At 39.8% G+C, this 24,644-nt stretch overlaps 4 protein-coding genes across 5 annotated transcripts; 2 read left to right on the top strand and 2 right to left on the bottom strand.

The window, feature by feature from the left end:
• Nucleotides 1-426: 426 nt before the first annotated feature.
• On the top strand, nucleotides 427-1,992 carry chrm5a (cholinergic receptor, muscarinic 5a). Its single transcript, XM_020919812.2, has one exon. The coding sequence runs from the start codon at nucleotides 427-429 to the stop codon at nucleotides 1,990-1,992; it is 1,566 nt and encodes a 521-aa protein (XP_020775471.1).
• Nucleotides 1,993-3,158: 1,166 nt separating this feature from the next.
• On the bottom strand, nucleotides 3,159-6,343 carry zgc:194887 (uncharacterized protein LOC571819 homolog). The gene is made up of 3 exons (XM_020919826.2): nucleotides 6,063-6,343; nucleotides 5,818-5,965; nucleotides 3,159-3,883 (listed from the first exon to the last, which is right to left on the bottom strand). Exons 2-3 carry the CDS (start codon nucleotides 5,954-5,956, stop codon nucleotides 3,189-3,191), a joined length of 834 nt encoding a protein of 277 aa, XP_020775485.1. The 5' UTR covers nucleotides 5,957-5,965; nucleotides 6,063-6,343; the 3' UTR covers nucleotides 3,159-3,188.
• A 163-nt stretch (nucleotides 6,344-6,506) lies between these two features.
• LOC110155324 (KATNB1-like protein 1) lies at nucleotides 6,507-9,004 on the bottom strand. Of its 2 annotated transcripts, none has more exons than XM_020919419.2 (10): nucleotides 8,822-9,004; nucleotides 8,196-8,283; nucleotides 8,062-8,099; nucleotides 7,725-7,992; nucleotides 7,531-7,646; nucleotides 7,393-7,443; nucleotides 7,229-7,318; nucleotides 6,947-7,051; nucleotides 6,769-6,862; nucleotides 6,507-6,688 (listed from the first exon to the last, which is right to left on the bottom strand). In XM_020919419.2, the coding sequence occupies exons 1-10, from the start codon at nucleotides 8,923-8,925 to the stop codon at nucleotides 6,653-6,655; spliced, it is 990 nt and encodes a 329-aa protein (XP_020775078.1). In that variant the 5' UTR covers nucleotides 8,926-9,004; the 3' UTR covers nucleotides 6,507-6,652. The 2 variants fall into 2 exon arrangements, with proteins under 2 accessions (XP_020775078.1, XP_020775079.1); XM_020919420.2 differs by having other exon boundaries at nucleotides 8,196-8,287; nucleotides 8,822-8,980.
• Nucleotides 8,488-24,382, top strand: acp7 (acid phosphatase 7, tartrate resistant (putative)). Its single transcript, XM_020919418.2, has 15 exons — nucleotides 8,488-8,540; nucleotides 9,697-9,758; nucleotides 10,470-10,589; nucleotides 11,415-11,615; nucleotides 14,008-14,190; nucleotides 15,063-15,088; nucleotides 16,626-16,723; nucleotides 20,794-20,856; nucleotides 21,809-21,923; nucleotides 21,999-22,112; nucleotides 23,188-23,254; nucleotides 23,509-23,576; nucleotides 23,670-23,741; nucleotides 23,939-24,076; nucleotides 24,153-24,382. Exons 3-15 carry the CDS (start codon nucleotides 10,481-10,483, stop codon nucleotides 24,216-24,218), a joined length of 1,320 nt encoding a protein of 439 aa, XP_020775077.1. The 5' UTR covers nucleotides 8,488-8,540; nucleotides 9,697-9,758; nucleotides 10,470-10,480; the 3' UTR covers nucleotides 24,219-24,382.
• The last annotated feature ends 262 nt before the right edge of the window (nucleotides 24,383-24,644 follow it).

Here is a 24,644-nt window from a genome sequence, read left to right as displayed (position 1 = left end):
TGTCGAGATATGTATCGTATCATGACCTATGTATCGAGGTTTGTATCGTATTGGCAATTTGTTAATGATACCCAGCCCTAGTGTTAAACATGTGTGAATGAAACCAAACAAAACTTTGATGAGGAAACATTATAACATAGATCAGAAAATAGTTCCCTTTAATGCAATATTTCAGCACATTAGAGAATATATAAAAAGGTGAGAAGCATTAAAGTGGAACTACAGTAATACTTAGAACTTATCAATTGTTTTTGTCTCAGTATTACATCACTTGAGTGTGACCCTGATGCAGAAATGTCGCCATCTGCTGGTTTTGGACACAAACTACACGTCTTAACACATCTTTCCCCTCTTTCACAGATCTCCTGCTGAAAAGGCCCAGCCCCACCCGTCTTTTCTTATGTGAGCTTCAAAAGTAACTGCAGCATGGAGGGAGACAGCCCGCAGAACTCCTCTGTCAACCGGACCATGGACGTCCAGCTGGTCACGCACAGTCTGTGGGAGGTCATCACCATAGCGACTGTCTCCGCCATAGTGAGCCTCATCACTATAGTGGGGAACGTCCTGGTCATGCTGTCCTTTAAAGTCAACAGCCAGCTAAAGACCGTCAACAATTACTACCTGTTGAGTTTAGCAGCTGCTGATCTCATCATTGGAGTTTTCTCGATGAACTTGTACACTTCGTATATTCTAATGGGATACTGGGCGCTGGGGAATCTTGCTTGTGATCTGTGGCTGGCGTTGGATTACGTGGCGAGTAACGCATCCGTCATGAACCTACTAGTGATCAGTTTTGATAGATACTTTTCCATTACGCGACCTTTGACCTACAGGGCCAAAAGGACTCCCAAAAGAGCAGGGGTTATGATCGGTTTAGCCTGGCTGGTATCGTTAATTCTATGGGCCCCACCGATCCTCTGCTGGCAGTATTTCGTCGGAAAGAGGACTGTGCCCGAGAGACAATGCCAGATTCAGTTTTTCTCGGAACCTGTTATAACATTTGGGACAGCAATTGCAGCGTTCTACATCCCAGTTTCAGTCATGACTATTCTGTACTGCCGGATCTACAAAGAAACGGAAAAGAGGACCAAAGACTTAGCCGAGCTTCAGGGGACATCTTACCCAACTGATCATAGCGTCAGCCAGCCGCAGAAGACAATAATAAGATCTTGCTTTAGCTGTAAACTCAGATCAACACCACATGACCGAAATCAAGCCTCCTGGTCGTCATCAAGCAGAGGTAACGCTGTCAAATCCGCAGCTGCAACCAACGATGAGTGGTCCAAAGCCGGAGCACAGACTTCTTTTAACAGCTACGCATCCTCGGAGGATGAAGAAAGGCCTGCGTCTCCCAAGGGATTCCAGTCCACCTTCAGGAATCAGGCGTGCGAGGCGGGAAAGAAGAAAGACGAAAACGAGCAACTGAGCAGCTACGACGAGGACAGTTACTTCCAAACGCCGCCCAAGAGCAACTCGCAAAAGAGCGGGAAATGCGTGTCGTACAAGTTCAAGCCCGTCGCCAAGGACAACAGGCAGGCGCAGGGCAGGAACGGCGATTCCAAAACGCAGCTGAATTTCAGTTCGGCGGAATCCGTAAGCGTTCCGTCCACCTCGTCTACGTCGAAACCTACAGATTCGTCGCTCAAGAATCAGATCACGAAGAGGAAAAGGATGGTGCTGATCAAGGAGAAGAAGGCCGCACAGACTCTTAGCGCCATCTTGTTAGCCTTCATCCTAACATGGACGCCGTACAATATTATGGTGCTGATTTCTACCTTTTGTTCAGACTGCATCCCTCTGTCCCTGTGGCATTTAGGATACTGGCTGTGCTACGTCAACAGCACCGTTAACCCCATGTGCTATGCGCTCTGTAATAAGACCTTTCAGAAGACTTTCCGCATGCTCTTGCTCTGTCAGTGGAAGAAGAAGAGGATCGAGGAGAAGCTCTACTGGTATGGACAGAACCCAGTGGTCAGCTCCAAATTGACGTGATCAAACTGTTTTTTATCAATGTGAAACCTACAGGCTACACCAGGCATACTGCTTTAAATAATACAAAATATGCTAAGTTTAAAGTAAAACAGTATTCTTAAGACAGTTGTTCTCACCTGGTTTAAAAGTGAGACTAAAATCTCAATCTGTGTTCAAAAGACCCACACTCAATTTTGTTGAGAGCCACTACTTCAGTAAACAGAGTAGAGAAGGGTTCAGCGGTGGTATCTATCCTGGACACCGTTTTGTTTTGTTTTTTTGTCCAGATGACCACTGTTGAAACTTTATCTACCACTCCTGAACGAATGAGAGATTACATTGTCTCATTCAGTACACAGAGAAATGTGTATGATAGTAAATAAGTAAAAGTCAATGGCAAAATAAATCTACAGTGCGTGATTTGTGAGTATGTGTTAAAGTGGACGAACGTCAAAATGAGGCAGATGTGTAGTACTTGATGTTTTGAGGAGTGTTTTCTGTTAAAGGGCTACTGCGTGTTGTACTGTGCTGTTGGGGTCTGCTTGTAAAGTCCAGATTGTAACTTGAAAATCAAAGCCTTGATATATGTGCCAATGTGTCATTAATCAAAACACAGCTTTCAGAATCCCTCATTTCCTGCCACCTCTCTGTACTCCTGGTCAAATGAGGTCCATACTATTTCCTGCATTGAACTCCACTTCATCATATACAGTACTGTATTTTGCTCTCCATCCTCAGGATATTGCCTTTCCCACATTTTGTGTTTTGCTGACCATTTTGCACTTGTAGGAGATTTGTAACCTGCTTTCTCTCATAATTCTGCATCTGTCTGCAGACTGTCCTAACTCTCATTGTTGACAAATGCTGTTGTAAGTGTTGATAACAAACCGTGGTACTTCTAGTGTGAATGACAATGATGCTTTGCTTTCTGTGCAATGACTTTGCTGTAAAATCTAGAGCTGAAACTAAACGTATGTTTTATATCCAGTGTTTCATATTCTGTGACCATGCCCATGCTTTTCAGAATAAAATGTGGCTAACTATGAAAGTCTGTTGCAGGGTTACACTTCAGTTTTTTCTTCAAATATGATTTTATTTTCAGTGTTTTTATAAAAGTAAAAATGCTTTACAGAATTGCATTGATCCAAAGTTAAGCAGGTGTATTTCAACCACTACATTACGTTAGTGATTTGAAACCAGCTGCACTTGTAATGTCCTCACAGCTCATCCTTCCTGCAGTCTGCTCCCTGCACCAGTTTGAATGTGTCTGAGGGCTTCACCATCATCCAGGCGTACTTGCACATGCGCTCCTTGTTACAGTCCTTCTGCCAGTAGATCACATTTCTGCGGTTGAGGTTTGCGCCGGCACAGGCATCGTACCACCAGCCCCCTCCCGCGACGCCCTGAAACTCCAGCTTGGCACAGTTTTGAAAGTAGTTGTCATTGTCCCTGTCCTTAGTGGTGAATCTCTGGTTGTCATGAAGATAGTTCTCTGTATCCAGGGTCAGCGCATCCACAGCGGTCCCCTGGAACAGACCCAGTCTCAGTCGAAATCCTGCAGCTTCATCTTCCACCAGAACTGGGTCGTACTCTCCTGTTTTGGTGACAGCGTCTTTGTCCACTAACTTTATTCCTAGTTTGTATCGCCCAGGGCTTTGTGTGAGCTGGTGGAGGTATTCATTCCCCAGCCAGTGATCCCCGGTGACGTCCCCAAACCCGTGCTTGTACTCAGCCCAAGTGCAGTCGAAGTTTACGCTGCTGTTAGCGGTGATGTGCTGCACCACCGTCCATCCACCCTCCTCCATGGCGCAATAGGCCACAATGGGAGCGTCCCTGGGCTGAATGAGGTACACTCCATCTCTGGCCCTCCCCGAAGAAGTCAGGAGCATCTCGTGGCAGTCTCTAGGCAACACTGGAGAGAAAGCAACAATCAGGAATAATAACACATATATAGACAATGAACGGTAATACTGAAATCAAACCATGAAGCTGAAGTATCCCCCACAAAGTATTTAAAATGTTTAATATTATTAAAATCCCAAACTACAATGAATAAAAAAATAATAGAATGCAAGACTTAAATGTGCACTGTGTAACTTATCTAGTAGAGCAGACATGTCAGGCTCAGGCTCAGGGGCCAAATTTGGCCCACGATATGATTATATTTGGCTCGCGAGATCATATCAAATATGTATTAGAGCTTCCGCTGGCTACAGATAGACTATAGAGACATTATTTATTTAAAAATGTGTTATTATTTTATATTATGCTTGTTTTGGATTCAATGTTTAAACAAAACTATTATTAAACATTTATTTAGGGTTTAAAAGGTTTAACATTACATATCTCAAAAGAAGAGAAAACATGCAGATGTTGAAATTTTTCAGTAAATATTTAGTTTGGCCCATGACTTGGTCCCAGTTTTCAATTTTGGCCCTCTGTGTTTGAGTTTGACACCCCTGTAGTAGAGGGTCAGCCAGTTACTCGTCTCCATGGAGATGTTCACCTCGAATATTCCAAAGTATGTTGTTAAACCTTTCAGTCTCCATAGAAACAAGTAGGATGTGTGAACAGGTGACCCCACTTACAGTCAGAATACATGTTTTTAAAGCAATTTTTAGCAATAGGCACACCCCTTATCAAATAAATGTATCTTATATAAGTTTGATACCATATTGTGGAACATTACACGCAAAGCAATCGTATCTCCTTAGTAGCAGACCCCCAAATCTGAAAAGTTATGCAGTACACCTTAAAGTAGGTAGTTAGTAATACAAGTTCATAATTCAACCCTCTACAGCTCAAATCTCATCGTAGTACAAAAAAATAACCAAAATTTCCCACTAGTGCGAGGAAAAAGTACCTACGATAAATACTGACCCTCAAAAAATATTCTTTCACCTGTGATGTATTAAGCAATAGGTCAATATAGTATTTATCGTGACATTTATCAGAAGCATGCCCAGGACAGGTGGTTTAATTTACTCTGCTATCTGTTACTACAAATGTCATTACGCTCCCAGTTAAACATTGCATGAACTTGATATAAAGCCAGACGATTACACATGCTGACTTAGGTGTAACGTGGATGACATCATAGAACACAGTCACACACAAGCACTAATCATGTCATGTCTAACGGTGATGCCCCAGCTCATAACCATAACCACACTATAGAATGTATAGGGCAGGGCAACCTCAGATAAGATAAAGACTTTAGAGGGATCAAAAGACGTTTTAATAGGCAGTGATTTGTTTTTCTTTTAATTCTAATTAAATAACAATAATTAATTCAAACTAAATTGCAATTAAACATGAAACAACACATATTCAACCCAATCCATGAACATCCAAAACTTTCTTCTACTGGCATTTTACTAACTTAAAGGCGCATTGTGTAAGGTTTCTAATGGAGTGTCCACCACCTGCTTGTTGCCATGGAAATGTCATTGCTTTGTCTAGAATGTTCCACAGTATGTATTAATCCTGTCTATAATGAGAGAGACAAGAAGGTTCCAGCACTAAGCTACCTTACAATTCAGATCTGTGGAGAGGTGCCTCATTCACAGAAGGAATTATTGCATTTTTGAGCAACAGAAACACCCATAATGAATAAATGCAAGAAAAAAACTTATATGTTTAATGTCATACCATGGAACATTCCAGGGAAAGCAATAACATCTCCATGGAGACAAGCAGGTAATGCACCTTTAATCTTTATGTTATATGTTTACAAATAATTTTACCAGTCAGTGCTAAAAAACACAAATTACTTAGAGATTGATCTAAAAATGCAGAACATATTTTCCATTTCTTATCTTTAAGTTCTATTATTATTATTTTTACCTTTCATGCCTTGATTTAACACCTGATTGTGTTGTTCTGGAGGAAGCATTTTCAGGTTGTCTGCTTTGAGATGCTCCATGTCGACTCCATTTACATCAAACATGAGCTGCAGGACTGCCACCAACCACAAGGACTTCATCTTTTTACTCTGTCAGAACAAAACAGCACACAGCATATTTACAATTTACAGTGATATCCTCTTATTGAAAAAAAAATTATATTAAAAAACGGAGTATAAGGTTTACCTGGTATGGGGCCACATGTATCAGGAATGTCTCTGTAGAAGAATGCCTTAACCCCACTGTGTATTAAGGACTAGAGGAGCTGGCGCAGCGCTGACTGAAATGCCTGATAGTTTGTGTGTGATTGTGTGTTGTCTCGTCACGGCTGGACTTCAGACTCAGGTTCACAAGACAGACAGATACAATCAGCTGCTTATCTGAGCCTCCTCCTCGATAAATCATGTAAATGCACCGATAGGAGCAGAGCGGGAGAGCCGTATATCTCACCATCTAACCACTGCTTCAATCACACAGGCCGTGAATGAGGCTGAAGTCCAGAGCAGAGATTCATTTTAGCGTGCATAGCTGCAGATTTGGTGATGTAATATTGTGAATTTCTTATAATAACGGTTTAATATGACATGAATAAATAACAGTAGTTGAAATTTTTTTTATAATTTATTAAGTCACTACAATTGCACATCATTTGAAATAAAAATACATTCATATCTAAAAATTGCACATTGTCCGGCTACAATTCAAAAGCCATTATCTTGAAAATCTTGTTTATTTTGTTTTGTTTGTTTTGTTTATCTTGTCAGGCGTCTTCATTGTTACCATGGTAACTGTGAAATGAATGAATCAATGGCCTGTGGTAGAAAAACCCACTAAAGTTAAACTGATGTTGAACTGTTTTAAATAGAGTAGAGTCTGTAAATACAACACAAACCATTGCCAAGTCTCCAGCTGATCCTGGCACAGATTTTAATCGAGGCTCCTGATGCCAGAGCTCCAATAACTGTTGGTTAAAGATCTGAAAATTCCTGGTAAAGAAAAATTGCCATTTTACTAAGAGATAAAAAACACAATTTAGTTTTGTATTGCTTTCAGAAATCACAATTACTTACTTATCCAATGGCATTTTAGTGCATCCACTTAGTCCGCTTTCTCTTAGCTCCTCCCACCAGTTTTTTAGAACTGAATGTATCCACTTTAAACCAACTATAATGTATCTGTCAAGTTCACAGTTATGTCAGTTTACTCTGTGTACACAAATATATTAAGACTTTTCAAATTGTTTAATTCTATATCCCAGCTGCTACGCTCGGCAAAACAATAATAAGAGCTGATAATTACACAGGAATCATATTTTGGACTGTTTTTGTGGTCGTACATAATAATATACTCACTCTTCATAAGGATTAGAAAGGATTTTCTTAACCAATGGAAAAAGGTCAACACAACAGCCAATAGAAACTGTCGGTGAGTCTTCAGATATACTGCGAGTAAGATTTATGATATAGTAAGCACTCAAAAGTCAGCATTGCTCTGTAAATGTGTAAGTTACTGCTACCTTTTGGTTATCACTGGGAGAAAGTCAACAAATACTCCAAAATCTTGTATTCTGTAGAAAGAATTAAAAAGTACAGTCTTATTAAAACAGAGCTACTGATTTGGATTTCAAACCTACAGTATGTTAATAAATTTGTACCTCAGGAAATATGTAAGCAGCTCTCCCACGTTTCTATTCCATAATGTGAAAGCCACTTTGAGTCGCAGGTTTCTCCCAAACAGAACATTAGTCATGGAGGTATGATCTTTTCTAATCTAGAAACATAACTCAAACTATTTAACAAAACAAATACTACTTTACTACAGCGTAAAAAGTAGTGAGAGTTTGCCAACCTCTGAGAGCAAACTGTAATCAGGCGGCTCAGGACCAGTTCTTCCAGTTCTGTGTTTATCCTGTGACAAATCCCACGGATCCATGCTAAATATTCCCTGTTCCATGTCTGTCTTAAGGCTCTGCTGGTTCTCCTTGTTTGCAGTCACATGCGGCTTCCCTGGTCCAGGTGCCTTCTTCCGAACCGCTGTCAGATGATGAGTCTTCCTCTTACAGGACACGACCCGCTTCACTCTGCCTGGGTTGGGACCAGGGCGGCTCACTGTAGCCCTGGGTGGAGTGGAAAGGTAGGTAAATATACTCTGAGCAGCAAAGTTTAACAGTGTGCAACCAGCCTACCTCTTCTTAGTGGAGTCCTCGTTTGTACAATAATCCATCTGCAATAAAATGTATAGAGCTAGTTAGAAAACCATGTATTCTGTATTATCATATTAAACAAACCAATATAAAACTGTAAAAATGCAATAACTTACTCTTTCTGTATTTCTGTAGGTCACTTTATACGGGGAGCTGTCCTGGTCAAGGATTTGATAATCACCATCCTGATAATTGGAATCCATTCTACCTAGGGCAATGAGAAAAAATGTTAAGAATGCAATAAAAGTTATCACACCCAACTATTTCTCGGAGAAATACTCCCGTTTGTAGAAGTTTAAAAGAATAAACGCTAGCAGGTGCAGCAGTTTGCTCCTCAGGCTTGTTATTGACCGCTGTTTCCTGCTGAAAAGCCCTTTGAACTCAATTTCCCATAATTCACCTGCCGTTGTTTTCACGTGACGTACACAGGAAATATCGCAGAAGAAAACAAAAGCCGCTCTGTGAGTTTTGTTTCTTAATTTAATTAATTGACGCTGTTATTTCAGCATTGTTTCACGGATTTCCTGGCACGTCTGTTATTTAATTGTCCGAGAATCGCGAGGCTTTCAAAAAAGTCATATGTTTAGCAGGACCACTTGTTATTCAATAATCAGTTAATATACGGGAAATAAACGCGACAAATGATGGAAGCTAATCTCAAATGTAGGATAAGTTTTGATTAATCAGTGAGAACTCATTTATGTTAGTCAAGAAGCTTTATCATCTGATCACTAATACTCACAGCATTTTCGAATCACAAAGGCACGCCAATCTCAAGGACTTTAATTCTGGGTTCACTTGTTGGAGCCACAGATTTCCTTGGGAGTTTCCTCCGGTCACTGTCATGTCTCCAACCGACTATTTGAACAGATAATACCGCCTTTATAGGAGGATCAAGTGCTCCTTTTTTCACTTGTGCACTCAACGCGCGCCCTCTAGTGACCTTTATATGCTCAGGCAACTGGAGGTAAAACTAGAGGTTAAAAAAAACTCCACTATAGCACATTTCATTTTCAACAAATCCCACTGGTTTTATGCCTTTATAACTAAACGAATTGCCTGAGTATAAATGTTTTTTACAGAAGGAGTATAATTAGTGGCAAAATAAAAATAAATAAATAAATAAATGTAAAATATAATTGTAATAAAACTAGGCTATGATATCACTTATAGACAGCTGAGTGTTTTTTATTTGCTAAACACCCCTTGGTTTTTCATATTTTGTAATATCCTGAAGGTTTTATCATTGAAACTGCATTGTGTTCAGTCTCACTTTTGCCTCCAGTTGCCTCTATTATGTAATTTAGAATGTATTAGTTTGCAAACCTTTTAAAAACACTATTGTTTGTAATTTCAGGGTGCTCTTGAAATTGTGCACGACTATAAATGCACTCTACCTTATTCCTATAGTGTCAGCCATTTTGCCTTTCTAGTGTATTGATCTTGGACATGCCACAGCTTGTTTGAACTTAATCCTAGTGCACTTGACCTCACTGCAGGAGGCTACTTCCCCAATTGCACAATGAAAAATGGCATCAGCTCCTTTTATTCACACATCATCTATTTCTGCACATGCTTTGCTGAGTCTGCTCTCCCTCTCTCTGTTTCATCATCCAGGAGGACTGCTGTTCACTGATTCCAAGGCCTAAACACTCACATTATGTGATCACTAAGCTTTGGTAAGACTTCTGTTCTATTCTTCTAAGAGAGTCTATCTAATAAATCTATCACAGGGGTGTCAAACTCGTTTTGGTCTGGGGGCCGTATCCAACCTGCTTTGATTCCAAAGGGGCCAGATCAGAAAACTCATGGCATATAGACCCCAAAAATAGCAATAAGTTCAAATATTTGTGCAGAGAAACGCAAATTTATTACAGAATTGTTTTTTTAATTGATGAACTCCTTCTTGTACAAAATATTATAATATTATGAAACTTTAAGAAAATGCAATTTCAGCACAATGTTTTAAAAATAACTTGTATGCAAATAGGAATAAGTAAATTTTACTTGGAAAATCCTGCACTCGGCATCCACTTTTCTCATTTTTGACATTTTGCTGATGAGGGTGTCACGGTCAACAGTCAAAACGATCGTCCTTTAAGAGCATTTGGAAAGAGGCAAGTCTTCATTTGTGCTGCTCTGGTGGGAGGGGCCACGTACAGAGGCTCTAGAGACACTGCTATGATAAGCACCGCAGAAAATTACCAATATTTTAATAGAAAATATAATTAAAATATTTTTGTAGAAAATCAGCCGAGGGCCAGATTAAAGGTCTTGGAGGGCTGGATCTGGCCCCCGGGCCGGATGTTTGACACTCCTGATCTATCATATGATTATAGTCTTGTGACTGTATGACTGTATTGTTTTGTGACTGTGTTGTTCTATTGCAGACCAAAGCAAAATGGAGCTTATCTGCACCATCTGTCTCTTCTTAAATCTTGCTCCTTGGCTGGTGCTTGGTCTTCCTCCGACATGGACCCAACCAGAGCAGGTGCACCTTTCATATCCAGGTAAGCACATACATTAATAAAAAAAATATTTAAACGTATTATTTTATAAAGAAAGTGTTTTTAATAATCGTAACATTTTAATGGATATATGTGATTTGCTTATAGACTTAGACTTTATTGATCCACAAGGGAAATTATTTATGCAGCACTATCATAATTTGATGTTAAAGCTCCTATATTACGATAAATTGACTCATGCGCACTTTAAGCCATGTTAGAATGTCCTTAACTTCTCAAAAACATACCTGGATTTGTGTTTTGTTTCACTCATACATGTTTGAGTAATCCTGGGTTATTAGTCTGTCTACATCTCCAAAGCTCAAAATGCTCTGTTCCACATTGTGACGTCATGAAGCGGTAGTTTTCAAGTTCATAGCTCCTTTTACCTTTTGTTCAGTAGAGACTGGCAATAGTGAGGCTGAAATGATTTAAATGATTCTAGTGAAGGCGTATGGAGTTTAAAAACACAGTGGAGCACTTCCTGTATTACAACATTAAGAGTGTTTTCTTTTTGAGAGAAGAACATGGCCTAAATATGCATGTTTTTTGTGTTAAACATGTGTAAATGAAACAAAACACAACTCCAAGTATGTTTGTGATGAGGAAACAACATTATTAATTAAATTAATCAGATCTAGCATAATACAAACCCTATAATTATTGCATTGCAGTATATTCCCCATAGCCTTTTATCTCTACTTATTTAGTCATTCTCAAGTTATATTAGTACTGCTAAAATCTTCTACCTTCTACATCTGCAGCTCTAAATCTTCTCAATAAAGACATTTCCAAACTTCTTAGTAATAACCAGTGATTTCCCTCCAGGAGTCCCAGGTTCGATGGAGGTTACGTGGACGACCTTTAATAAAACAGGCAGCACAGTGGAGTATGGGCGTCTGGGAGGGCGCCTCTTCGCCTTGTCTACCCAAGGCAAAAGCACTTTATTTGTGGATTCAGGAGATGAGAAGAGGTCCATGTACATCCACAGAGTCATCCTCACCGGCCTCAAACCTACTGCAACCTATGGTCAGTGGCTATGTTTACATCTGCATCTGTTCTCTGATGTGAGTCATCTGATTTCTTTCACACATGAGCAGCTTCTGACAAGGAAAATTATTACTTAAAGGTTGTATAGAGGATTTTCCAAGGAACGAGAAATCCAACGACTGTTTGTCCTTTTTCAAATGTTGCGCATGCGTGAAACCACCCCCCCTCCCCTACAGCTCCCTACGTAGAAACACCTCCTCCCGCCTCCTCTTTACGCCAGAAACAGGTTTGTTTGTTTACAGCCGGTGAGCTGCACATGACTTGTAAACAACTAACTACAGTGTTGTTTAGGCAAGGCGGAGAAGTGAGGAGCGGGGGGAGCGGGTGCGCGGACATTTCGTGCGCAGACAAGAAGCGAGGAGCAGGGAGAAGAGCGGAGCAGGGAGCAGGGAGAGGAGAGAGGAGAGGGGAGCGGAGATTTCGTGCCCGGAGAAGTGAGGAGCAGGGGAAGAGCGGATCGGGCAGCGGGGAGAGGAGCAGGAAAGGGGTGCAGAGAAGGTTGCGCGGAGATTCAGTGCGAATGAACTAGCTACAACACGCAGCAGCAAGCGGACTCTTTCTTTGCACTGAAAATTACGTTTTCAGACATAGGATATCGCTTTTGTGTCCTGAAAAACGTTTGTCTAGCTCTTGGAAATAAAGTACGTTTTCATAATAAGCAGAAGTGACCTGTCCAGGAGTAATTTGGCGACCAATGCGTCAGTCTTTAGACCCTGCGTCTGCTTCAGTTGCGGTATCGCTGGAATGAATCTTCAAGAATCACCTTAATTTGGATTCGCTGCTTTTCCCCTTGTCTTCTTCTTTCAGCAATCTCAAAAGCGGACTTTCTTTTGCGGCTAACTGCTCCTGGATTCTTGTCTGCCATTGCAACAAACTTTGTGCGAACTACGAGGAAGATATAGGTAAAAAAAAGCCGCTAAGAACTGTTGCGTTGGTGGAGTAAACAGCGTCTGTGCGTCTTGCGTCTGTGGACTGCCTGACAGACGTACGTAAACCACGTACCGGCGGCGCAGGCAAGTCAGTTACGCTAGAAACGTAGGGAGATTGATTGACAGCCTGTCAGCTAACAGATAACGAGGCAGTGTCGTTATCTATTGGCAAATGTTTAGCTAGCCCCACCACGTCCAGAGTTGATGAATTTTTATTCTCTTTTTTTTTGGTCATCATAATTACAAGGCTACTGCACCTCTATAATGCTATCATTGACAATTTGAAACAAAAAAAAATCCTCCATACAAGCTTTAAGATGTACTAGTGTTTTCTGTGAAAGAAAAAACTAAAATAGTGTAATATGGACTCTTTAATGTTTTCTCTTTGTTTTTGGTCTTATTAGTTAACCTATTTAGTTAAAGGTTGTATTCTCCCTGCTCCTCACTTCTCGTTCGCGCACGAAATGCCCACGCACCCGCTCCCCCTGCTCCTCACTTCTCCGCCTTGCCTAACCAACACTGTAGTTAGTTGTTTACAAGTCATATGCAGCGCACCGGCTGTAAACAAACCTGTTTCTGGCGTAAAGAGGAGGCGGGAGGAGGCGTTTTTACGTAGGGAGCTGTAGGGGAGGGGGGGTGGTTTCACGCATGCGCAACATTTGAAAAAGGACAAACAGTCGCTGGATTTTTCGTTCCTTGGAAAATTCTCTATACAACCTTTAATACAGGAAGTGCTCCACTGTCTTTTGACACTCTATACACCTTCACTAGAATCATCTGGATAATTTCAGCCCTGGAATTGTCTCAATTGAACCAAAGGTAAAAGGTAATGGGAGGGTAAAGGGTACTGTTTACCCAGGGCCCAGAGCAGGGAGGGGCCCTTCACAAAATTAATAATATGCAGTTTTCATATAGAGAACTTGTAATACAGGCCCACCAAGATGATTTGTACCCAGGGCCCAGAATTTTGTACTGTACCCCTGGCTTGGAAATGACCGCTTCATGACATCACAAGGTGGAACAGAACATTCTGAGCTTTTGAGATGTAGACAGATAATAATAAAGGATTACTGAAACTTGTGTGAATGAAACAAAACACAGCTCCAGATGTGTTTTTCATGAGGTAACAAGATTATAACATGGATATAGGACCTATAAAGATTGAAAGAGTTAATTAATTACTTGCACATTGTCTTCCAAATCATCGTTTACTCAAAAAAATCTCTTGATTAACTGTCAGATATGACCAAATGTTTGGATGATCTGATTTCTTTTGTGCATGTAAACACCAAAAATCAGAACTAAATATTGGATTATCTGATTATTTTAGTTTTTATTTAGTTTTACTGGTCATGTATATGATGGAATAGAGAGCCTCATTTTAGTGCCAGGACAACTGCCTAAATTATTCACATACTGTGCCCTCTTTGTGCCTGTTTTAGTGTACCACTGTGGCAGTGATGAAGGCTGGAGTGATGTGTTCTATTTTACGGCTCTGAACGACAGCGTCCACTTCAGCCCAAAGTTTGCCCTGTACGGGGACCTCGGCAACGAGAACCCACAGTCACTGGCCCGCCTACAGAAGGACACCCAGCTGGGAATGTATGACGCCATTCTACACATCGGTAAGGTTTACTGTCAATCACACAAGGAACATGTATAGTCCAGTGTCTTCTGATAATTTATGTTATTAGGATTTTTTTTCTGACTAAGAGTTTGTTTTCACACCTGACAGTTTTGACTGCTCACTAGCGCTCTTCCTCTGAGTGGTCACGTGATGTTGGTGTGACATGTCCGGATTGCAGTAGGGGGACAGCACCAAAACCACGTGACCACTCTGAGGAAGAACGCTAGTGAGCATTCGAAACTGTCAGGTATGAAAAAAAAACCTTAGTTTGAAAAAAGAACCTAATAACATAAGGAACATATATATATCTTTTTAAGGTATAGTATTGACAGTATTGATAGTTTGCAATGACATCACGCTGGGGGTGTTCTACATGCACCTGCACTGGTGTTCAACAGTTACCATGGTGACACAATGCGCACATTAACACTAACAAATAAGTTTTAAGAAAACTCAAAGTACAAAATAGATTTAAACAATTAATTTTCAGGAGCCTGTGATCAATATAAGTGTTCATGGTCCTCTTCAGGTGTTTGATTTTCAACTAAAAAGTAGAGAGTGACCAACTGAAAAACTATATGCTAATGCTTGCTAGATTGTCATTTTTGAGTAAGAGACTTGTTTAACAGCACAAATCATCTCACCTATCCAACTAAGTCAGCTCTTTTTGGTTAGATTGTGTTCAAATAAAGTTTAAGTCTAACTTGAGTAACAGAGCTTCAGACAGAGTAGTGCTTTCAGTTAGCTTCACACCCCCAGGGCATGTTGATGATATTAGCTGCAAAATATAACTAGTGGATGATTACATTAGAGTTCTGTGGCTTCCATTAAAAAAAAAATCTAATATCTTTCTCTATCTGTTTTTTTCAGGTGACTTTGCGTACGACATGCATGAGGTAACTCCCTCTATGACACATTAGTGGCTTTTTAAGACTCGTGACAACAGAAATCTTTCACCAGAAGCTCATAGCTCTAAATCCTATCAGACATGCTCCTAATTCCACACTGACAGATGAGATAAACTCCCTCTCTGGGCCTTCCCAAAGCTCTCCCATGTTATTATCAACACGTACATTACTACTGTCGCCTTAATGTTAGGGAAAATACACAAGTTATGATAACCTTTATAGATAAATTAAAAAGCTAAAATAAATGTTGACATGTACTCAGATGCTTATCAGTCATACAACAAAATTAGTTTGGTGTAGCCTCTTCAGTACCAGCACACCAGCCAGTATGGAATTAATGAATATAATATAAAGTACTTAAAATGCCTTGGATAGTGCTTTTGATACTGCAGTGATATCACGCTGGAGGTGCATTTTTTCATGGTGACACAATGCACACATTAGCAATAACTACCAAAAATGTTGGACAAAATGGATGGAGTTCATAGTTTACTAGGGGTGTAACGATATCTAAGTCTCACGATACGATATCGTCACGGTATGATATTTATTGAGATATTTTGTGGAGGCTGACAAAACTGTTAATATGCAATTTTTTTTTCCTTTTAAAATGCCTTGACAAGACTTAATCCAAAGAACTAAGACTTAAAAGTGTTTAGAACTGTTATTTCTTCTTGTAGTCTACACTGAAATCGAGCAAAGGATCATGGTCTATGTAGTTCCCTCGAGATTTGTAATTTGATATATTGTGATGGTCCACGATATTATTGTGAGGACTTTGATGATTGCGATATCACGATATTTCGGTTATTGTTACATCCCTATGGTTTACGTGTTTGATTTTAAACAAAAAATGAGAGTGGCTAAAACTGCTGGCTAATCCTAGTTAGCTTGTGACACAAATTTTAATGTGTAGAAACCTGTTTAACACCACAAATCATCTCATCTGTTGTAGTTCTATCAATGTCAGACAGAGGAGGGCCTAACGTTAGCATCACACCCCTAGGGAAAGTTGATTATCAGCTACAAAATATCAATATAAATTCATTGCATTGTTATTGTACGTATTAGAGCAGGTATTGATACTGAAAAATGAATCCATTTAATTTTTTTCTTATAGCCTTGACTTGTATGAAGTGATTCAATAATAATATGGAGATCATATCAAGTATCAAGTTTTTTTCTAGCTTTTTTCACAGTTTTGGCAATAACAGATCCCTACATTTTTGCGAGCAGATCCTTGTGTTGTTATTAATATCTATATGGTAACAGTAGATTCAATCCACATACTATGAATAACCACATCCCCGTTGGGCTGTCAGCTTGAATGCAAAAACATATCCTGTGGCTTTGGTGATATTTTCAAATAGAAAAGCAGACGTCGGTGCTATGTGAATGATACAGTGCGTTCCTGGAGACGTCTGCTAAAGCTGTTAATATTTAGTGGGCAAATGGAGAAAAGGTCTTCCTGTCTGGTGCTATGTGAAATATGTAGCGTCATGTCTGATGGTGTTTGTCGTTCCAGGATAACGCCAGGATCGGGGACGAGTTCATGAGGCAGATCCAGTCTATCGCAGCCTACGTGCCGTACATGACCTGCCCTGGGAACCATGAGGCCACTTAGTAAGTTATAAACTATACACTTATTTTAATCACAAATACTATACTAATACATTTATGAAATGAACTTAAATGTCCTACATCAGGTACTTCTATTACTCTTGGCAAGACAGTCAGTTTTGCTCCATTGTTGAAGAACACGTGTTGAACTTCCATCCAAATAAACAATTGAAAAAAACAACTAAAATGTTTCTTAAAGGGCCCATATTATGCTGTTTTCTGATCTATGTTATCTCATAAAAACATACCTGAACTTGTGTTTTGTTTCATTCACACGTGTTTAACACTTAAATCCAACACATTTAGATTCTCTCAAACTGAAAACACTTTGTTCCACCTTGTGATGTCATGTGGTGATAAACTTCATACACCTTCCTTAGAATAATTTGTATTTGTATTTGTAGGATAATTTGTATTACAGCCCTGGAAATGCTGATCACTACTAAACAAAAAGAAAAACCTTCTTTACAAAGTATGACTTCACGATATCATAAGGTGGAAAAGAGGATTTTAAGCTTTGGCGATATAGGCAGACTAATATTAAAGGGTTACTGAAACATATGTGAATGAAACAAAACACAACTCCAGGACTGGTTTTGATGAGGTAACAACAGTATAACATGGCTTGAAGCTCACAAGAGTCAATTTAGCATAATGTAGGACCTTTAAAGTTACAACATGCAACATTCTGGGAATCATACATCATCAAGTTAAGACCATACTTGAGAAGATTCTCCATGGAGATAAATATGTTTTATACTGTGGAATATTAAAGCCAAAGGTACAAGATTTAAGTAAACAAGCCGGAGAAGGCCCTCCACCAGGCCAAATAAGAGTCAGGTTTGTTGAGATGCAAGCTCACTCAGAGTAAGGATGCGTGTTTTTTCACTTTTCCAGTGCAATCAAGACAACCAAAATTAAAGAGAAATGTACATAAGCTTTAAGTTATGAATAGGAACAAAATTATTTTATTAATATCTGTAGAAGGTGAGTGCCACAGTAGTGATTAGTAATATGTGTATTATTTGTAGTTATTTTAGTAGAAAACAGTAGCTTTAATTGTGGTGCTAGTAGTTGTTGACGTTATAGTTATAGTTCCCCACTGTGGGACTAATAAAGGCATATCTTATCTTATCTTATCTTATTAATAGTAGTTTGCATATTAGTATTAATAGTAACTGTAGTGGTAGTAAAAAGAGAATTACGTGAGGCTTAAAGTTGTTATAGTAGTTGTATTTGGAGTTGGGTTCTTTGTTTAGTATTTAGCAATTGTTGTTTTTTGTGTCCATATTATGAGTATGTTTCTCATTGTTCACATGGCATCTAATTGTTTCTCAATATTTATTTGAAGAATTGAAAGCTCAGCACAAACGTCAACACTCCATCCCCGCACCGTCTGCCTGCTGGTCTCGATTAGTGGCTGTTTTCTCAGGGTTGTACTATAGTAATTAATGGGTTTGGGCAAAGACAGGAGTACATACTGTATACTACGACTGCAAAGGTAGTCTGCCAAACACCACATGACAAATTACCTTCACGTTTAAGCCGCTGTAAATGAGAAGAACACCGGAGTATTTCTTTTCAGACAGGAGCTATTTTGGGCTCGAAAGACTGGAGCGACATCAGGAACATCCAACCTCCAAATAAAAACACGCACTCCAAAACAAACACTGTGTTCTTCCTGGGTTCTATCAGGTCACAATCTGTTTTTATGTCTTCTATGAAGGAAAATGTGCATCAAAACCCAATGTGTTATTATCATTCAGACAAAGAATCTTTCTGGAAGTTTAATCAAAGAGGGAGGAAACCTTTGCTATGTCAGTACGCGAACGGTTTTCAGTAAACAACTCCGATTTAGTATGCGATATAGTCTTGTGTTCTTTTTTTACACACGTTCTTTCATATTGCACATATGGATGGATATTTAGGCAATAAACACTCAGCAGACAACTTATAACCACCATGTTGGTGGTTTGATCCCTGCTGTGACCTGTGTAGACTGCAGTTCTGTCGTTCTGTGAAGTGTCTTGCCCAATGATGAGACACCACCCGCCTTGTCTATGTGACCAAATTGGCAGCCACATTTCTGTCAGCCTCTGGGGCAGAACATCTAAAACTGTAATGAGAGCTTGTAATGCACAAAATAAATCAAAGCAGTTATGTATTATTATTCTAATACGGTCGATTCATCACACATGCTTTTATCCATAGCATATTGACGTTACTCGGTCCCACTCATCATTCCACCTTGTCTGTTCCTAAATCTCCCTCCTAAATGACCTTGCGTAACATGCGCATTTCACATGATTTATACATCCCTGCTCCATAATATTTACCTATGATACTTCAACTCTCATCTGGTCCTTTCTCGCCTGCTCATCATTAGGAGGTTCAACAGTAGTCTCTTATTCTTGGCTTCATGTCATACCATCAGATTCTGATATCAAGACCAAAATATTGCATAACCAGAAGACCACTTCTCTTAGACCTCTCAAAGTGTGCTTTGCTTTGCGGTGCGCTAAAGAATCCAAACTTCCCAGCTGCTGGCTCACGCTCTTTCTTCCTCGCTCTGTTTCACTATATGCTCCCTGTTTCCAACCTCAAAGCCTAATGGGTATAAGGCGGTTATAACAGCGCTGACCGCAGCAGTTTGCACTCAGCATTCCTCTCAGATGAGAGGAGTTGAGTCTCAAAAGATGCTAGAGTCTTGAGTCAAGGCTGCCTTTGTTCACTATATGTAATGTATGCCTCAGTGTGGGAACTACAAGTATGTCTAGTCATGGGAGCTGAAATTCTAAAACGCCACCTCAGCGTGGATTAGGCTTAATATTGTGTAAGTCTCACTACTGAGCACAAGTGTTGGGAGACCTCTGGTTGGGTTTGCTCAAACATTTTCTTCTTCTGTATTTGATTTCAGCACCTAATCACTTACTGTGTGGAGTATTTACGAATTTGTTGTCATGAGGAGACTGTTTCATGTCATTATTTATATTCATTTTTCTGATTCATTTTGTTTTTAATAGTGTTTGAAACTACTGCCTGACAGTGGTATTGTTGCTCCCTCCAAAACATACTAGTCATTCCCCAGTATTTGTATATAATGTGTGTGTGCATGATGAAAGAGTGTGATAGATGGTTAGACCACTCGTGCTGGATAAACTGTTTAGATGACAGATGTTTTTTAGTTACACTGTTTATTTCCATGTGCTAAGACTAACCCTTCAGGCTCGTAGTGTAATTCCACTGCTAATTCATGTATAGATATATCTTAAGTGTAAGTGGATATGGTCCAAATACTATACTATTTTTAAATTTGTTTAGAAATAAGGAAAGTTAGTTTTTGTTTGTTGTTTTTTTTCCATAAATCAACTTCTGTTGGTCTGCTGTTGCAAATAGCCTCCACTTGGTGTCACTAGAAGCTCAGATGAAGGCATTGTGGTCCTGTGCTTTTCTATACAAACCTCAGTTAGTGGGTTTAAAACCACACAGGCCGTTTAAAGGTCCTTTCCTGCCCTTTGACCCCCATGTCTCCTGTGTTGAATGACTATTCATTAGTATTACATTACATTAGCAGGCTAATTTAACTAACCGCAGTACAGAAATTACTCCGAAATGATTGCAGTCTTTTATCATTATAATTGTCAGTTACAGTTGGGTCCTGCCTGTTGTAAGCCATACAAGAAGCTGGCATGCATCCAGTCTGCTTTACAAGGTTTACATAGTGTTGTTTGTATGAATATTTGGGCATAAACTGATCTCGGTGGATATAATTGTTTTCCATGATACCATTGCGTAAGTTGTGAGGGAGATTTTGGTGTACCTTATCTCATTGCACTTTCATGGCTTTGTTGGGTGTTGAAAGAAAGTGGGAAAATTCATTCGTTTTAGACACATGCTCTGGATTATAAATGGCTTATAGCTATACTTTCTACTGCTTTCCTCATTGTTTTCTGACGACCTATTGTGTGCTACTTTGAGAATTTAATATTTATCACGGAAAACCCAACTACCATATACACTGTTAGTTCATAGGTGACCCAAGTGCTGACATTCATTTTTTTGTTTTTTTACAGTAACTTCTCCAACTACAGAAACCGCTTCAGTATGCCAGGCCAGACTGAGAGCCTCTGGTACAGGTAAGGACACATCGTAAACTTCTGACAGTTATTTCCAGTACTCTAAACAAACGTGTATTTCTTTAGCACAATGTTTGTATTTAATGAATTGAAGTATTTTGTGTTTAGATCTAGTTTAGACATAATTCAGTCTCAAGCTTATCTCTTATGTGGTGTCAGTTTATGTCCTTGTACACTGAAGTGAGTGGTAGAGGCCAGACTTAATAAAATATTTTCTGTTAACATTGGTGTGTGGGAATTCAGCATTATTTGATTCAGTTTATTTTTGTAGAGCTCAAATTTACAGTAGTTGTAGTCAAAATCAAACAACTAAACTGAAAGATTCACCAATATTGACAAGAAATGTGCAAATGGAACTAAATAAATGAAGCCAAAACCAAATTAAATACGTAAACAAAATGTAAATTCGTATTCTCTTTTATCTCCATGCATTTGGACCATGGCATACTCGCATAATTGTACAGTCCTAAATGAATTAAAACACGTGCGCAATGCAGACTGACTGGCCTTTACTTTCAGTAGTCGTCTCCAGCTGCTGTCTGCTGGCACCACACAAAGGGTCCATACATCCCATGAGTGAGTCAGAGGGTCTGCAGACCACTCTCTCCCTCAGACAGAAAGAGAATATTCTGCAAAACCACAAAACAGCTGCCCACTCCGCTCCTGGCTCCCATCCCCTCATCATGTGCATGCTTATGACTGCATTTCCTCAAAAGCTCCTGGAAACTACTGGAAACCATCACCATAGCACTATCCAATTTGTTCAGTAAGAATTGTTGCCGTCGTCTGCGGGCGGTAGACTGACCAGCGCGAGTGTTTCTATGACAGTGTTATGATGCCGGGGCTCTGTCTCTTCACACATAGTGGAGGTTAAAGCGCGGCATGCTTTGGTTCAATATGCCCTCTCCTGCGGGTCAGGGCTGTGGATCATTTTAATGGTTTGTGTCCATAGTTGGAACCTGGGGTCAGCACACATCATCTCCCTCTCCACCGAGGTTTACTTCTACCTTAACTACGGCCAGGAGCTGATTTTCAGACAGTTGGAGTGGCTCAAGAAGGATCTGGAGGTTTAGTTATTTCTTTATAAATGATTCTCTAATTCTTTTACAGGGTGATTTAATCGTTTCTTATGTTTTACACAGGAGGCAAACAGACCAAAGAACCGAGCAATGAGACCATGGATCATTACAATGGGACACAGGCCGATGTACTGTTCAGATGATGACCAAGACGACTGCACCAATTTTGATTCTTATGTAAGTGGTTTATTACTGCATTACCTTAAATAACAAATAAACAAAACATTTGGACATCTGGTCCACATTAAGCCAATCAAGCCATCCCCTTGATCCCTTTATCACAATGACCATAACCTATATCTAATGTCCATAAACTCCAATATATCTAATGTCCATTTGATCTATAGTCCTAATTCTCACTATGATAAAAATTAGGGGTGTAACAATAACTGAAATATCGTGATAGTGTATCATCAAAGTTCTCACAATAATATTGTGGACCATCATAATATGTCGAATTACAAGTCTCTTTGCTTAAATTAAGAGTTATGGTGCAGCAATAGCTGAAAAAAGACAGAGGGAACTACATAGACCATGATCCTTTGCTCCATTTCAGTGTAGACTACAAGAAGAAGTAACAGCTCTAAGCACTTTTAATCTCGCAATGAAATCTAATTTCCTTCTTGCCACATTGTGTTGAAAATGTCTACATTCATACATATGTTCTACATGTATCTGTAAAGGTGGAATGTTCAGCAACTCCCACAGTGACACAATGCACACGTTAACACACAAAAGCAAAAAATACAAAATGGTTTTAAACAACACATTTTCAGGAGCCTGTGATCAATATGAGCGTTCATGGTCCTGTTTAGATGCTTAATTTACAACAAAACAGCACAAATCAGCTCTCCTGTTGTGCTTCCAACTACTTGATTCAAGTGTAACTGAGCTTCAGACAGAGCAGTGCGTTCAGTTACCATTAAACCCCAAGGTAATGTTGATAACATCATCTGTAAAGTATCAGTTTTGCCATGTGTTACTGGTGTAGAGTAGAGTGTGTATTTAATGTTGTCTTGACAGCACACACAGCACACACAGACACCAACTCTCTAATTTCAAGTTGGCCGGATCAGTCCAAATGATTTACCTGGGCTTAGAGCATAGCCATAATAACTTTAATTTAGACCAATTAGTGTCCAGTCAGAGGCCATAGTGCACTAAAGTTTGGTCATGTGGTCTTAAAAGTAGACCTATAGGATTACAGGTGCTAGCCAGTTCACGCTGTCACTGTTCCTCTGCTCTCCGTCAGGTTCGAATGGGGCGCAATGACACCAAACCCCCTGCTCCTGGTCTGGAGGATCTGCTCTACCGCTACGGTATGCTCCTCGTGGGACAACTGGAATACTGTGGTTTCTGGCCTTTACTCATTTTCAAAACATTTTCAAAGATATGTCTGAAATAATCGCCAAAACGTTATGCAATTACTAAATTACTTTTTAAGATGCATTTCCAGGACCCCTGTTGTTCTATCTGTCCTCAAACTCAATCCTAGCATTTGTCGACAACCATACTCTTTCTGTAAGTTGATATTTTTCATATTACCACACTGATTTAGTGATTACTGTTCCAGGAGTGGATCTGGAGTTGTGGGCACATGAGCACACATATGAGAGACTGTGGCCTGTCTATGGGGACAAAGTAAGGGCCAAGCATATTTTTACCATACAGAGTATTATGTATGTCTGAATGTTGTTAAAGACACTGCTTCTCTGTTTCTCTATTTCTCTGTAGGTGTATAATGGGAGCAGGGAGCAGCCTTATGTGAACCCTAAAGCCCCTGTCCACATCATCACAGGCTCAGCGGTAAGTACATGTCCATAGATATTACACAATGAACAGTAGCAGCTGCTCTGTCACATGTGTGGGCTTACAGCAGGTTGAGTGTTTGATGTGGTCCTGGGCAGCAGAGGCGTCACCCAACCACAGCTCATGAGTCAGCCCAGATCAGAACTCCGCTGTAACATAGACTGTCAGCTTATATATGAGTGACTTCTGTGCAGGGCTGCAGAGAGAGAACTGATAAGTTTAACCCCAACCCCAAACAGTGGAGTGCCTTTCGCAGCACAGACTACGGCTACACACGCATGCAGGTGGTCAATGGCTCACATCTTTACTTGGAGCAGGTCTCTGATGATCATGTAAGACCAAAGTGTAGTAAGAATATCATTCCAACAGTAAAGATAACCCTGCCTAAACAGCTCCTCTCTGTTTCAGAATGGAAAAGTGATTGACACTATTTGGCTGGTAAAAGAGAAACATGGACCCTCAGCCTGGTTGTGACGCACACCATCACTCTCAAGAAATGCACTTTGAACTTTTATTCCAAGTTTTCACACTGTATAATTTTTTCTCGTTCATAATAAAAAAAATAAAAAATAATATTAACTGTAAAATAATATTTTTAAGCGAGAAATTATTGAATAAAATCTTGCATTACGTAATAATTTCTGTCGTTTCTTAAATAATAAGAGTGAAAACAGTATGTATCAGATTCCGAAGTAACTGCAGCCGCACTACATTTCCATGCCACATGAATCTTGAGCCACAGACTCTGAGTGATGGCTTGACATGTCATAAGCATCAGTCCCTTCAGAGCAGACTTTGTAAACACCTGGAAATGCACTTCTCTGGCACAGGCTTTGTCTCTCACTCCATCCACATGACAGAGGGGCTGCTGGGTGCTCCTATCTAACCCTGCATCTGCGT

Source organism: Boleophthalmus pectinirostris, unplaced genomic scaffold (genome assembly GCF_026225935.1).
Source record: "Boleophthalmus pectinirostris isolate CB_2022bp ecotype Guang Dong unplaced genomic scaffold, ASM2622593v1 HiC_scaffold_10, whole genome shotgun sequence".
Lineage (NCBI taxonomy): Eukaryota > Metazoa > Chordata > Actinopteri > Gobiiformes > Gobiidae > Boleophthalmus > Boleophthalmus pectinirostris.
The sequence above is the reverse complement of the archived record's forward strand: the minus strand, read 5'-3'. Positions and strand labels throughout refer to the sequence as shown.

What these genes read in the sequence shown, in the direction of transcription:
- chrm5a (XM_020919812.2), top strand. Translation starts at nt 427, where the DNA reads ATGGAGGGAGACAGCCCGCAGAACTCCTCTGTCAACCGGACCATGGAC.
- zgc:194887 (XM_020919826.2), bottom strand. Translation starts at nt 5,956, where the DNA reads ATGAAGTCCTTGTGGTTGGTGGCAGTCCTGCAGCTCATGTTTGATGTA. An exon ending in GTTAAATCAAGGCATGAAAG is followed by an intron (nt 3,884 to 5,817) that starts GTAAAAATAATA and finishes CTTTCTCTCCAG; the next exon opens with TGTTGCCTAGAGACTGCCAC.
- LOC110155324 (XM_020919419.2), bottom strand. Translation starts at nt 8,925, where the DNA reads ATGACAGTGACCGGAGGAAACTCCCAAGGAAATCTGTGGCTCCAACAA. An exon ending in CTGCTTACATATTTCCTGAG is followed by an intron (nt 7,444 to 7,530) that starts GTACAAATTTAT and finishes TTCTTTCTACAG; the next exon opens with AATACAAGATTTTGGAGTAT. An exon ending in CTCCCAGTGATAACCAAAAG is followed by an intron (nt 7,319 to 7,392) that starts GTAGCAGTAACT and finishes TCTTACTCGCAG; the next exon opens with TATATCTGAAGACTCACCGA.
- acp7 (XM_020919418.2), top strand. Translation starts at nt 10,481, where the DNA reads ATGGAGCTTATCTGCACCATCTGTCTCTTCTTAAATCTTGCTCCTTGG. An exon ending in GGTGCACCTTTCATATCCAG is followed by an intron (nt 10,590 to 11,414) that starts GTAAGCACATAC and finishes ATTTCCCTCCAG; the next exon opens with GAGTCCCAGGTTCGATGGAG. An exon ending in GGCCTGTCTATGGGGACAAA is followed by an intron (nt 23,577 to 23,669) that starts GTAAGGGCCAAG and finishes ATTTCTCTGTAG; the next exon opens with GTGTATAATGGGAGCAGGGA.